At 49.5% G+C, this 13,957-nt stretch overlaps 2 protein-coding genes and 1 long non-coding RNA gene across 4 annotated transcripts; 2 read left to right on the forward strand and 1 right to left on the reverse strand.

The window, feature by feature from the left end:
- Window positions 1-4,598: 4,598 nt before the first annotated feature.
- On the forward strand, window positions 4,599-9,045 carry SQSTM1 (sequestosome 1). Of its 2 annotated transcripts, XM_053991134.1 has the most exons (8): window positions 4,599-4,867; window positions 5,011-5,106; window positions 5,902-6,131; window positions 6,241-6,397; window positions 6,858-6,947; window positions 7,454-7,698; window positions 7,930-8,137; window positions 8,754-9,045. In XM_053991134.1, exons 1-8 carry the CDS (start codon window positions 4,690-4,692, stop codon window positions 8,909-8,911), a joined length of 1,362 nt encoding a protein of 453 aa, XP_053847109.1. In that variant the 5' UTR covers window positions 4,599-4,689; the 3' UTR covers window positions 8,912-9,045. The 2 variants fall into 2 exon arrangements, with proteins under 2 accessions (XP_053847109.1, XP_053847110.1); XM_053991135.1 differs by lacking the exon at window positions 6,858-6,947.
- A 23-nt stretch (window positions 9,046-9,068) lies between these two features.
- MRNIP (MRN complex interacting protein) lies at window positions 9,069-13,078 on the reverse strand. The gene is made up of 7 exons (XM_053991136.1): window positions 12,821-13,078; window positions 12,675-12,734; window positions 12,453-12,550; window positions 11,145-11,214; window positions 10,720-10,853; window positions 10,380-10,482; window positions 9,069-10,157 (listed from the first exon to the last, which is right to left on the reverse strand). Exons 1-7 carry the CDS (start codon window positions 12,878-12,880, stop codon window positions 9,585-9,587), a joined length of 1,098 nt encoding a protein of 365 aa, XP_053847111.1. The 5' UTR covers window positions 12,881-13,078; the 3' UTR covers window positions 9,069-9,584.
- Window positions 13,079-13,276: 198 nt separating this feature from the next.
- Window positions 13,277-13,833, forward strand: LOC128814973 (uncharacterized). The gene is made up of 2 exons (XR_008439523.1): window positions 13,277-13,401; window positions 13,552-13,833. It is a non-coding gene; the product is annotated as an uncharacterized LOC128814973 (long non-coding RNA).
- The last annotated feature ends 124 nt before the right edge of the window (window positions 13,834-13,957 follow it).

Below are 13,957 nucleotides of genomic sequence, written 5' to 3' on the forward strand. Positions count from 1 at the left end.
AATCTGGGAAGGAAATCGGCAGAGGGAGCCCTTTGGACGGCATCAAAGTTTCTGCCTCCCTCCTCTGCCAGAAGCCAGGTGGGAGCTACAGGGCCGAGCACAGAGCACATCCCTGAGCAGGGAAATTCCCTGAGCACGGAAATGCCCTGGGCAGAACTCTCGGGAACGCTGAAAAAAACCCGCGGCGCGGGGCCTGGACCTGTGCACCCTGACCTGGATTTTACAAAGCAGTGCCCAAACAAACCCCCATCAAAACATGAGCCAGCAGCAGATCAACAAGAATTAATGGCAGCCCTCTCCAAAGGTGGCAGAGAAATAAGAGCTGCTGGTGGGGAAACGTTGTGCTCTATTAAATGTTGGCTCTTTATTTTCAGAGGTGCAAAATGCTCCCACCACTCGGGATATCTGTTGTGTCTGCAGCAGAAGAGAAGAGAGGAGCATTAATAATTTCTCCAAGACAATTAATTAGACTCTTTCCCAAGGATAAAGTTTAATCCAATTTCTGCTTATACTTTGTCTTCATAAAAGTCTGAAGAAATTAATGAGCTTTATACCACCCTCTCATGATAAAAAACATTGGGTTCTCCTGGAAAAAATGAGGGACTAAGCCAAATTGAAGCACCTGCCATTTTTCTCTTAGACTTGCAAAGGTCTCTTTTATTCTTGAAGTCCATCCCTCTTTTCCCAGTTTTGTCTTTTATTCTGTTTTTAAAGTTTTGAGCAAATTTGGAGCAAATTTTGAGCTTTGGTCCTTTTGCAGAGCAAAGATTAAAACATGAATTGCAGACCCAAAACCCTGGCAAATGGCAAATATAGAGAAAAGGGTTTTGTTATGGTGATCTCATGATCTTTGAACAGTTGATGTTGGCAATGCTGAGTGTGCTGCAGAAATGAGGGGCCTTCATGGGAAACACTCCCACAGCAATCCACAGGTCCTGAGGCCATTACAAAAATTAGAAAGAGAAAACATTTATTAGGTCTAGGTATAAAATGTAATCCAGATTTATAGCTGATTTTTTCTAGTGCTCTAAAGAGCTTGGCTCTGGAGTTTGGCTCATCTTTAGGTTTGATCCTTCCCAGGCTGCTTTATGCAAGAAACAAAATAATTTCATTTTCTATGTGTTTTATAGGCTGCTGTGTTCAAACATCACTATGGCTTGTTTCACTGCAGTATAAATTTCCAAATCTCTTTAGCCATGAGAGGGGAAAATGACAACAGGGTGCTTTACCTTCAAAGTGTTGACATGTTGATGCTTTAATTTAGGGCAAAAGCTACAGGTCAGGTTCTCAAAGCAACACTAGCCCTGAGAAATTCACATAGGTTGCAAAAAACTCTTTCTCACCTCCAGGAACAATCCTTATGGAACTGCATGACACCCCTAGAGTGCTTGTACCTTGTGCCTGCTCTCCACCCATTCTTCCTATCTGCTCCTGTGTCTCAGTGAAAAAACTGCCAGAGTTTTCTGCCTTTAACAGTTTCATGCCACAGCTGCTGAGCCTCTGTAAACACCTGATGTGGCACAGCTGAACTTCAGGAAAGCTCAGCCTCAAAAATGAGACAGCAAAAAACTCCCTGCTCGGCTTTCTGCTCTGTCTGTGCCAATGAGGAAGGAGAGTTCTGCTTCCGAGGCATGAACAGGGTTTTCACTGGGCTAGAGGAGGAAAAAGAAGAGGTCATGGGACCGGGCTGAGTCACCAGTGTCTGTCCCGATGTATCTGGAGGATCCTGCACCTCTCCAGAAGCCTCTGGAAGGAGCGTGTGGGATTGCCGTGTGTGGATGGGGCACTTGGTGCAGCCCAGAGAGCTGTGCGTGGTCCCTCCAGCACCACACACTGTCCTGCCAGAGCCAGGGGGACACAGGGGCCAAACCCTCCCCTCCTCACCAGGAGTGCTGGGACAGTGATGGGAGCCTCAGGCTGGAGCAATGATTTGGGGGAAAATTTCCTCATCAGCCTCTGCTGTGGTTTGCAAGCAAGGAAAAGATTGGACATTTCCCCTTCTCCACCCCACCTTCTTCTCCCCACCTTCTTACTGCAAACATAAGAAGTTTGGACAGAAGGAGTATTTCTGGTGATTGTGCCCTCAGAACAAAACCCTCAACAAATATTGTTAAGTATTTCCCAGCAGAAGTGGGTGTAGAGAGAAAGCAGAGCACTGAAGTGATGCTAATTGCTCCTTTTTAAGTCTTTCCTCTCTAACTTGAATGTTTAAACTCCAACACCATTTTTTCCCTGTTCTCTTTACTGTTCATTTGCTATATCCATCTGTGAAGCTGGCTGCTCAGCACTCAGGGCCAACAAGCCACTTTTTTGGGCAGGGGTTGCTGTGCTGCTATGGGATTCCTAAAGAATCATAAGAAAATATCCACACAGCCACTGCTTCACGCTGAGAATGCCAAAATCCAGATCCACTCACAAACAGAAGGAGAAGCTTCTCAAGTGGATCTGGGAATAGAGCACAGCTCCTCACATGGCTTCTCCAGGGGGCTGAGGAACCGGGCAGAGGCAGACCCCAGGCTGGAGGTAATGGGGGAGAGCGAGCTCTGAGCTGGAGAAGGGCTTGCTGGGAGGAAATCCCCGACCTCGAGGAGGAGGAGGAGACTCACTGAGTCACCCCCGTCCCGTGATCGGTGAGGTAAGCCAACAAAAGACCAGTGAAAGCCTGTTTGCCTTATGTTTTGTAAAAGTGCATGATGTCACACCCAGAAGGCTGAGCGTGACTCAGCATGTCCCACCAGAACTGCATTGAAGTGGACACAGAGGAAAACTCAGATTTCTGATTTTACTTTAGCGCATTGCTTGACAATTACAAATGCAACAATTAATTAGCCTGGAGACAGAACTGACATGAAGAGACACAGCAGCTTGAGGACACCCCCCACCCGGTGCCTCAAATGCCCCTCAAACACAAGGCAGGGATGGAGAAGGGAATAGGAACTGGAGCTGTCTGGGACAGCAGCAGCTTGGAACCTAAGGAATTAATGGGCTGGAGCTGGGTCTCAAAATACAGTCCCTGGCTTTATAGATGAGATTAAAGTGGCCCTCGGGGTCCTCAGAAACAGGATATGAGATGGGCATGCTGGAGGTGCTGCTTGGTGAGGCACATCCAACACAGGCAGAGTGTCCTGGGCTGCATGTCCTGCTTCTCCTGGTGTCACATCAGATTTTATGGAGAAAAAACATTATCCAACAATGTCATCAGCTTTCACTGACATTTTCAGACATAAGGATACGCACAGCAAACAGGCAAAAGGGAAGGTGAACACCATATGGCTTTGATGCCTGCCCAAACTTTTCAGTATTGGCTGCCGTAAAAGCTGCTGAATCATTTCCTACACAGCATCATCCATGCTTCCACCTGAGTCCGCTGGTGTTTGAACTTTAACCCACTGCTTTACAGTGGAAATATTAGCCATGTCATACCTAGAAACTGAATTTTCTAGAAAGCATTTTAACTTAAATGGGGCAAACTTTTCCACTGTAAATACTATTTTCCAGGAAAGGGTTGCAATTTCAGCATTGTGACACATATACCAAAAATGTCTCTGCATGAAAGGCCAAGTGTTTTAACATATATACTTTAGGTCAAAAAATAAACTACCTTCCCATCATGGAAATTAAAATTTATGCTTCTCTTGATTACAGAAGATGATAAATCATGACACAGTTTCTCCTAAGTTCTTAATATCTTAAACTAAGAAATACAGCACCAAGAGTCAGAGTGGTCAGGCCCTTGGGTGAGAGGAAATTAACACCAACAAGGAACCTAATAATCATTGATCCATCATTATTTAATTATGCTTGGACAGCACAGACGGTGTGTTCTGCCAGCTGAACCCTCCTGTGGCCGGATTAAGAGGCCTGTCAATTGTATCTGATCTGCAAAAAAATACTGCTGCCAACCAGCTTGGAAAGGCCACAGCACATCCTCCTTAATGTCAGTTGTGTTTACACCAGTGACCTTATTTTTAGTGCCCCCCCTCCTGAAACACGGGGTTCAGGGAAGAGTTATTTATTCCTGTCACGCTCGGCACGCAAACCCTCCGGTGGGTGCTGCACGAGCGGGGCTGGCGCGTGGCTCCCACCTCTGCTGCCCGGCCAAGCTGGCCCTGCTTGCCATGAGGGCGGGGACAGGCCGGACCGGGATGGCCAAGCGCCGTGCTGGCACGTGGCCCGGTGGATCCTGGTGGCCTGCCGAGCGGTGTCGGGAGCAGTGCAGCCCAGCGCTGCCCCGTGGTGTGGTGTTTCCCCACCGGTGTGCCTCGGAGGCCACCCGGGAGGTTCTCACGTCGCGCTCACTCCCCGCCGCCCAGGCCCCGCTGGTGCTCAGACCACAACAACCCCGCGCCGCCAAACGCTCCTGGCACTGCCGCGGGGCGCAAACCCGGGGCCGAGCAGGGCAGGGAGCAGACACGGGCATTTGCACGTATCCACAGGTTCTCCCGGCTGCAGGAAAACGTGCCCTGAGCGCTTTCCCGTCCGCGCTGGATGGGGACGGAGCGGGACCCGAACCAGGATCGGAACCGGGGGCGGGCCAGGGCCAGGGCAGAGGGAGCGTGGCCCCTTGGGGCGTGGCTTGTGCAGGGCGCTATAAAAGCGCGGCCGGCGGAGCCGCCGCCGCCGCTCACTCCGCCCCGCGTGTTTCCGTGTGTCCCGGCTCCCGGCCTCAATTCCTGCTGCGCCACAGCCATGGCGGCGCTGACGGTGAAAGCCTACCTGCTGGGCAAGGAGGAGACGGCCCGCGAGATCCGCCGCTTCACCCTGCCGCCGCCCGCTCGCTACCGGGCCATCTACGACCGCGTCGCCGAGCTCTTCCAGGGGCTGCTGCGGGCCGGGCCGCCGCCCGCCTTCCGCATGCACTACAAGGGTGAGCGGGGCTGGGGCTGCTGCTGGGGCCGGGCCCGGGGGGTGTCCCGGGGGTGGCAGATCGCGGGGCGCGGGGCTCTGGGTGCCCCGTTACCCCCCGTGGCACCCGACCGGGCCCCTCATCCTGCGCTTCGTCCTTTCCAGATGAGGACGGGGACCTGATCGCTTTTTCCACCGACGAGGAGCTGGATTTGGCGATGCCCTACGTGCGGGATGGCGTATTCCGTGTTTATATCAAAGGTACGGCCGCGCAGCTCCGGAGGGCACGGCGGGTCTCGGCTGAGCGCTTCCTGGCAGCGCTCCCAAAACGGGAGAAGCCAGCCCTGGCCCTTCCCCGTGTCCTCGAGGGCCTAATGGAAGCTGCGGCCTCTGCGGGGGAGGTTAAATAAAGGGCAGTGTAATATGACAGAACATGAATTTGAGGTGGGATAAACAAACCACAGATTTCCTCCTAGTCCTATCAGCTGGCCCAGTGCAAGGCTTTGTTGTCATTCTCGTTCCCTGGATACCCTAAACTAGCATTGGTATCCTAAATATTCACAACAACATGTTAGCCTTAATTCCACTTTCCCAGTGCATAGTTGCTCCCCAGTCCCTTGTGTTCAGGTAGAAGCCCTCAAAGCTTTATCTGCAGTCCATCTAATGAGCCACACCTGTTGTCCCCATTCCCATGTTATGCTTCCTGGCATCTGCATTCCTAACTCCTTCTCCAGAAACATTTTGTTCTTGCAGTGCTTGGGAAAGTAGGATGAGAAGCCAGATGAGGTGGTGCAGTACTAATCTAAAATAAGTATGCCAAGAGATATTTAGGATAAGAGAAGCTTGGTTTCAGGAGAAGGTATTTTGCAAAACCTCTTTGCACGTGGTTTAAGGTCTCTTACATGAGCCTGGCTTAGGTTTGACAGCCAGTGTAAAAATAAACTGACCTAGTAAGTCAACACTGCTCTGATGGGCAGTTTGTGCTTCCTCCTCTGCCTGACTTCCAGGCTGTAGATAGTAACCTGATCTTGATGCGAAGTTTCCTTTCCTTAACAGAGAAGAAGGAGTGCAAGCGGGAGCACCGCTCACAGTGCAGCCAGGAGCCTCCCCGCAACATGGTGCACCCCAACGTCATCTGTGATGGCTGTGAGGGACCTGTGGTGGGGACCAGGTTCAAGTGCAGTGTCTGTCCAGACTATGACCTGTGCAGCACCTGTGAGGGGAAGGGCGTCCACAAGGAGCACAACATGGTGATGTTCCAAAGCCCACTGCTTAATCCATTTGAGGTGAGCAATATCTATGGAAGGGAGCTGATGAGTGAGAGATTCCTCAAATTCAAGTTTAGGTGTTTCAGTTGCTCAGAACCCAGTGTCACATGAATGTCACCCTTTACAGTGGCTTCCCCGAGGACGCTGGCTCCGTAAAATGCGCCATGGTGTTCCACCTTTCCCGTGGATGCACTGCTGGGGGTATCCTGGGCCTGCAGCTCCCTGCCAGAACTCGGAGCAAGCTGAAGCCACTGCTGCAGCCCCCAGTGCACCTGCAGCAGAAGGTGAGAGGAGATGCCCTGGTAGACAAGGTGGTGGTGGAGCCTCAGACCAGCTGAGGTTCTGCAGCACAGGGAAGAGTCTGGGTGGGAGAACAAGGGAACAAATCTAATTTGCTTGAAATAATTGGCACCTTTCAGCACAAAGTGTTATTACTTTAAGGTGTGCTTGGGTCCATGCAGTCAATGAGGATGCAGATAAAGTATCTGGAACCCAACCAAGCTGTTAGGTCAAGCATGTCACTATTCTACTCCAGATCTGCCTTTCAGCATGGCTGATGAGCCATAACAATGCTAATGCTGGCTTTCTGTTCCAGAGGTAGCTCAGTTAGTTTTTCTCTGTAGTGCTTTGTTCTGTAATGTATGTGAGTGACAGGGATGAGCACTAAGCTTGTGTGGGGACACACCCTCTGCAGGTGCCCTTTCCTTTGGAGCTTGTGTGTGCTAACAGAAATTGTTTTTCTAGAAGCTTCTACTAACAGCCAGCCTCAGGACCCCAATGTCACCTTCCTAAAGAATGTTGGGGAGAGTGTTGCAGCTTTTCTGAGTCCCCTGGGTAAGTGATGTGCAGTTTGTTACCAGCCCCTGAGACTGGCTTACAGGTCTGTTTAACAGGAGCAGCAGTCAGTTGTTGTGACTGGTCTTCATATTGCCTCCTGTGTCCTAAGCCTCAAAAGCTTGATTTACACTTGGATACTAATAATGCTTAGGCTTAGAACAGCCACTCAGTACCTTTTCTCTGAGAAAAAAATGAGGAAAGATTTCAGTAATGTGTCAGCACTTTAAGTCAGTGGTGACTCCGGATTTTGCCTGGTTTGTGTGGACATAGATGTAACTTCTGCCCTGGCCCTTTAAGTATATGGCTTGTCTGTGTGGAGGAAGATGACTATTTGGTGCTTAGCTATTCTTTGTTAAAGAAGGCTTTGCATTTTAATTCCTGCATGCTACATGGCAGATTGTAGAATGACAGAAACCTTAAGAGTGTAGAGCAGGATTGATCCATTTAGGACTGCTTTGGAAAAAAACCTCTTAAGACTTTGTCTACCTCAAATGCTTTTCTAGGTATTGAAGTTGATATCGATGTGGAACACGGAGGACAGAGAAGCAAAGTGACTCCTACTTCTGCCAACCAAGAGAAGACCAGTGCTGAGGCAACCAGCAGTGCTCCAACCCAGAATGTTCAGACCAAAGCAGACTGGAGTAACACAGAGTCTGCTACACAAGTAAATGTCATTGCAGAACAGATGCAAGACATGGTGGTAGATCCTGTGCCCACACAAATGGAAGATGGCAGCTTCCACTCCCAGGTACAGGAACTACAACAGTAATTGAATGCAATCACTTAGAATGCACTGTGGGAATGAATATTAAGATGAGAGCAGATTAAGTGATACGCAGCACCTTTACAGATTTACAGCAAAGGTGCTGGGACTTCTTGTGGATGTAATTCTTTATATTAAAGGCAAATAGTAGGAGTGTGCATACTGCCTGGAAAGCACTACAGCACCTGGACCCTTTTTTTTTTTAATCCATTTTAGGAACACAGTGAGTCTAGCAGTTCATCAGGGGGTGAGGAGGACTGGACCCACTTATCGTCCAAAGAAGTGGATCCTTCCACAGGTGAACTGCAGTCTCTGCAAATGCCAGACACAGACGGTCCCAGCCCCCTGGATGTGCCTCGGGATCCTCCCCAGCCAGGACCTACAGGACTGCGAGAAGCTGCTCTCTACCCACACCTGCCCCCAGGTAGGAGAGTGTGAGCAGGTTTCATAGCTAAGAGTAACTTTGGCTTGGGATCTGCCAACTTGGCCTCACACAAGCAGAATTGGTCTAGAGGTGGTAGAAACCAAGGTTGTGTAAGTTAGAACTAAACCTGTCCCTGACCTGGGCAGGTTTGGCAGCTCTTGCACCCTGTTAGAGATGATCAAGAGATGGTTCCTCTCTTGAATGTGGGCCGCTAAGTCTTAACCACATGTCTGACCTTGGGCTAATATGCCATTTGAGCAACATGAAATAGGTGCTGTCCTCGATCATGTCCTTGCTGTGTACTGCTCAAGAGAGCCTTTTAATGCAGGACATGGACCAGTACATCCTGTGGCTTTAGGGCAGCACTTTTCCTGGTGGGAGCCAGTAACAGTATCCAAGGCCCCTCAACTGACATCAGCAGCACTGAGGCCCACAGCAAGGCCAGCTGAGCCTGACTAAGCACTTTCCTTAGCTCTGATTATGTATTGTTTATCTCAAACATCTGCACTCCGGGAGACAAAGAAGATCATGTCTTCTTCTATCAAAGAGTGCTGTTAAAGCCTTGCCTGCTTTTCCAATTACATGAAATAGCTGAACTCTATTCTTCTTTTCACAGAAGCTGACCCTCGCCTCATCGAGTCTCTGTCCCAGATGCTCTCCATGGGCTTCTCTGATGAGGGTGGATGGCTCACTCGGCTCCTGCAGACCAAGAACTGCGACATTGGGGCAGCACTAGATGCCATCCAGTATTCTAAGCAGCCACCTCACTTGTAGTAGTAACAAAAAGCACTTTTCTAGCTGAAAGCAGATTGAGCTATTGTGGTTCATCATTCTTCCTACTCTGGGTTTCTGTCTCATGTTCTTAAGTGCTTGTAGAATGGAGGAGAAATAAATACTACTGCATGTCATGTGTCTGTGGAACATTTCAGTATCACAGCTACATCATTTATGGATGAGGCTGAAAACATAAAGCAGCCAGGACTGCCTTTCTGCACATACTTTGGTGTACACTTAGGCCTACACTTAGGAAGAGAAATCCAATGCCTTGCTGGCTCTGGAGCTTGCTTACAGCTCTGGAAGAAAGGGTTGCTGTGGGAGATTTCAACAAAGATGTAGTTTGGGGAAAATAGCTGCAGTTCGTAAGGAGTCAATCACAGAATTTAATTGTACAGGCCAGGAATCCTTAAAGCCTGGGAGCTTTTCTCAAGCTGACCTACTTCCATTCCTATTTCTAGCTGCTGAGGTTGCTAGACAACCCTGTAACCTGAGAGCAACAGTCTCTTCTCCCTCCTTCCTTTCCCCACAAACAACCATCAAGCAAGTAAACAACTTTAATAGTGCAGTTCTCTATGGCTTTGAGCAAAACCACCTTTAGTTCAAAACTCTCAGTAAACAACATCTCAAATGCATTAAGAGCCAAGAAAGACATACCAAAGATGCCTGAACTTCAGAGATCATCATCAAACTCCTCACCTGTGCAGAAGAGTTGCTCACAAGAAATGTTGCTCAGCTTTGGCCCAGGCCAAGTGTTAACAAGGGTGTTTGCCCTCCCCATGGTACCCAAGCAGCACCTTCCTGCAGTTGTCTCTGCAGCAGATTCCACCCTTAGCACCTGGTTGTGAGATTCTCTGAGCACATCCTCAACTGAGCACCTGCTGCTGGGCAGTGTTGAGGGCAGATCCTCAGTGCTAACAACAGACTTTTTTAATTTAAAACCCATACCCTGAGACAGAGTTCTTACAGCCTGTCCTGAGCACCTCCAGGCCCTACCAGCAGCTGTGCTGCCCAGCCCCACACCTCCACTGCCCTCCTGTTGTGCCATGGTCACTGCAGCAGCATTTTCACTAGAGCTGTCAGATAATGAGAGGAATTTTCCCCACTTGGATGGTTTGGTACAAGCAGTTGTGGGCTGCGTATTCTCCTCAGGCACTACAGTCTCACAGACAGCAGGAACCACGCTGCCTCCAGAACCAGCATCTCCATCATGTCCATCAGGCACTGCTACAAACCATTTCTTGCACTGTAAGAAAGGAGAGAACTTGGTTATAAATGCAGCATTGAAGCATTAAAGATGGCATTGGCTTTGCCTAAATAAAACCTTTCCGAGAGAAACCCCCAACATATTTTTTTTCATCCCCAGTCATTCATTGGCTTGCTTGGAGAAGAACAGAGAAAGACTCATAAAAATTCAAAATTATGATGATACAGAAGAGGTCAGGAGCATCTTCTATAGCTAAAATACCTCAGTGGTTTTAACTTTTTTGACTTGATAGACAAGTTGAGACACTCCACTTTCTTCTGCATGCTCTGGGACATCACTGGAGAGGAAGTGCTTCGGGTGTTTCCTGGCCAAGAAAACCATTCACAAAGAGGACAGATTAGATCCACCGTGATTCTTTTCACAGATCACCAGAGAGGTTCATAAAACGGATGGCTCTATATCCCCAAATCCCTGCTCAGCTCAGGTCATACACTGCAACCTGCACCTTAGCTCAGATTTTAGAGCTGATCTCCCTCCCACACCTCCAAAGCAAGTGTCACCACTGGGGGGCAGGAATTGCAAAACCAAGTTCTCTCTGTACCTTTGTTCTCCCACAGTGTTCTTTCTCTGGGAACAGAACTGTTGCCTTTCCAGAGCTGCCTCCTCCTCATCTTCTTGATCCTCACTCTCCTGGTCCAGATATTTACTCCAGCGACTGCCTTCTGCCCTTCCCTCCTACAACACTGGAGAATTACTAAAACCAGCAAAACATGGGGGTTCTCATTTTTGGTACTGTTACACGTGTGCCGAATGCCTCAAATCACGAATCTGTTTAGGACACACTCCTCTATCATGTTCCCAGGTTCAGTCCCCAGTGAAGCAGTTTCTGTGTACATCTCTTTCTTCTCTGCAGGAGCCTCTCTGATTTGATACACCATTTCAGCTGTCTGAACCACATAAAGGGATCACTGGTTTCACCCAGGACAGAATGGGTTTGTATTTACCTCAGTTTTGCAGGGATCTTACCTGCTGGACTGAACTGTCCTCATGCTGTGCTGCTCTATTTTTGCTGTCATTTACAGAGTCTTCGACACACCTAAAATAGAGGTTTAAACTACAATTTATAGAACACACTCCTGTCTGTTGATTTATAGGCTTCAAATCACCCAGTCATAGGAAAAAAATAGAAATAGAAATAGAAATAGAAATAGAAATAGAAATAGAAATAGAAAGCATGGATAGGAACAGTGTACAGGAAACATATCAGAAAAAACAGGATCTACGGAAAACCTTATGCCAAATGAATGGTTGCACAAATACTTCATTAAATATAGTTAGAGGCTCTAGTTAGAGCCCTCCTTGTTGCTATACAAAGTTCAAGTTTGATCTAAAGCCACTAATTATGAAATGATAAATTTTAATTGATCATAACGAGGGATATAACAGTGTTTGTTTGGTACAACAGTTTAAACTCACTCATTTTATCCCATGAAAGCAAGGAAAAGGGAAGTTGTTTCATAACATTTTGAATTTCACAATTCTTTGAGAATAAAAATAGCAACACTTTTTGAAAAAGTGAACAATGAGTTTTCTTCCCCAAGCTTAACTGTGTAGTCACAACCAAGTTACATAACTACCCTTGGCCGATCTCTGAAAATAACTTTGAGTAAAAAGGAGGCTGGACCAGTTCAAAACCACTTCAAGACTACATGATTTATAAACAGATTCAGAAGTGAAATAAACAGGAAGGTGCTACTCAGATTTTCCAGCCCAGCAGGAATTACACTGAAGTGTTTGCCCTGAACAAGTCTTTTATCACTATCAGCAGTGATTACTCAACAGATTCACAGTGTGAACCCCCTAAATGCCAACAGTTAGGCAGCAACTTCTTCAAATGGATGTTTTTTGAGGATGTAATTTGATGAGGACTGTAATCTGTAAAAGGGACATCTCCACAGTCAGCTCATCAAACAGTACGTAAGAAACACCAAATTAAAAAAAAAATCGAAAAACAACACAACAAACCCAAACCCCATTGTGTACATATTAATGAGTAAAGGCCTGACCCACACATGCTACTGATCACCTATAGTTATCTGAAAGAAATCCTTATCAAAAGAAACATGCTGGGACACTAAACCTCCAACAAAGAGCTTGTTCCTATGCAGTGAGGCCAAACCCAGCAGGGCCAAGGCTTCTCACCAGGCCAGAAAACCTTGCCAGAAAGCCTTGCCGTGACATGCTCAGGTTGGCCAAGAGGCACCCAGTGTGTGAAGATGCACATCAGCTGCAGCGCATCAAAAGCAATGAGCAGGTAAAGGTTAAACACCGTACCAAGATGTCCAACCAAGCGCCTCCTCTGCTTCACCCTGCAGCAGGTTCAGCTTCTGGACGTGGCGCCTGCACTCCAGGCCCGAGCCCTGCCCATAAACCTGCACAGAATGAATGAGGACAAGGCTGAGGGAGCAGCCAGAGGGGCACAGCACGAGGTGAGGCGACAGCCCAGGTGTCACCGAGGGCCAGCACACGCGGCTGAGGGTGGAGGGCTGCCCTCACCTTCTGCACGGCCTGCCGCTGGCCGCACACGCTGCAGCTCCACCGCCCGCTGCGCTTGGCCTGGGAGGGCACAGAGGGGTCGGTCAGGGCCCGGAACCCACTGCTCCCGCCCCGTCCCGTCTCATCCCGTCCCGCCCCGTCCCCACCTGCTGCCCCTGGAAGCGGCGGCAGCGGCAACACCTCAGAACCCAGAACCGCTGCGCCATTGCGGTCACGTGACCCCCGCGGCCAGCCGCCAGCGCCCCTCAGCGGCGACAGCGGGCGGCGACAGCGGGCGGCGACAGCGGGCGGCGACAGCGGGCGGCGACAGCGGGCGGCGACAGCGGCACCGGGCAATGACACCGGGCAGCGACAGCGGGCGGCGACAGCGGGCGGCGACAGCGGGCGGCGACAGCGGGCGGCGACAGCGGCACCGGGCAATGACACCGGGCGGCGACAGCGACACCGGGCAGCGACAGCGGGCAGCGACAGCGACACCGGGCAGCGGCACCGGGCAGCGACAGCGACACCGGGCAATGACACCGGGCAGCGACAGCGACACCGGGCAGCGACAGCGGGCAGCGACAGCGACACCGGGCAATGACACCGGGCAGCGACAGCGACACCGGGCAGCGACAGCGGGCAGCGACAGCGACACCGGGCAATGACACCGGGCAGCGACAGCGACACCGGGCAGCGACAGCGACACCGGGCAGCGACAGCGGCACGGCGCAGCTATCAAAAATAGGTTAGAAACTGTTGTAAAATGGTTGTTTTTAATAATTGTTAAGCACGTACTGTTACTTTGCTTACTGTAAAAGGGGTTAAAAGGGCAGTTATAAGAAATACGGTACTCAGCGTACCGTATTACACGTAAATAAAGTGCACCACCCCCCAGCGAAACGAGCCTGGACAGAACTGTAATGGGCCAAACAAGCGCCTTAAACCTTCATGCAAATGAAGGATCCAAACAGAAACCAATCCAGAGAGACAAAAAACAGATAAAAAGGGGTATCTGACCCAGTGAACCAGCGCCGCTCCACCGGGAACATCGGGGACATCGCCGCTCAAGACAGAAGACCCAGTCCCGGCGCTGCAGCATCCTCGACGGGAACGCTCCTGCTCGAACCGCGGGCCCTCATGCTTTAGGCCTTTTTAAAATAATAAATGCTGAAATCACTTTTAGTGGTCCCGTTTTTAACACAGAGTAATAAGGAAAAGGGGGGAAAGAGGGGAAAAAAGGAATATAGAAAAAAAAAAAAGAAAAACAAGGGGGAAAAAGAGGCAGAAGGAGGGAAAAGAAA

This window comes from Vidua macroura, chromosome 15 (assembly GCF_024509145.1).
Source record: "Vidua macroura isolate BioBank_ID:100142 chromosome 15, ASM2450914v1, whole genome shotgun sequence".
Lineage (NCBI taxonomy): Eukaryota > Metazoa > Chordata > Aves > Passeriformes > Viduidae > Vidua > Vidua macroura.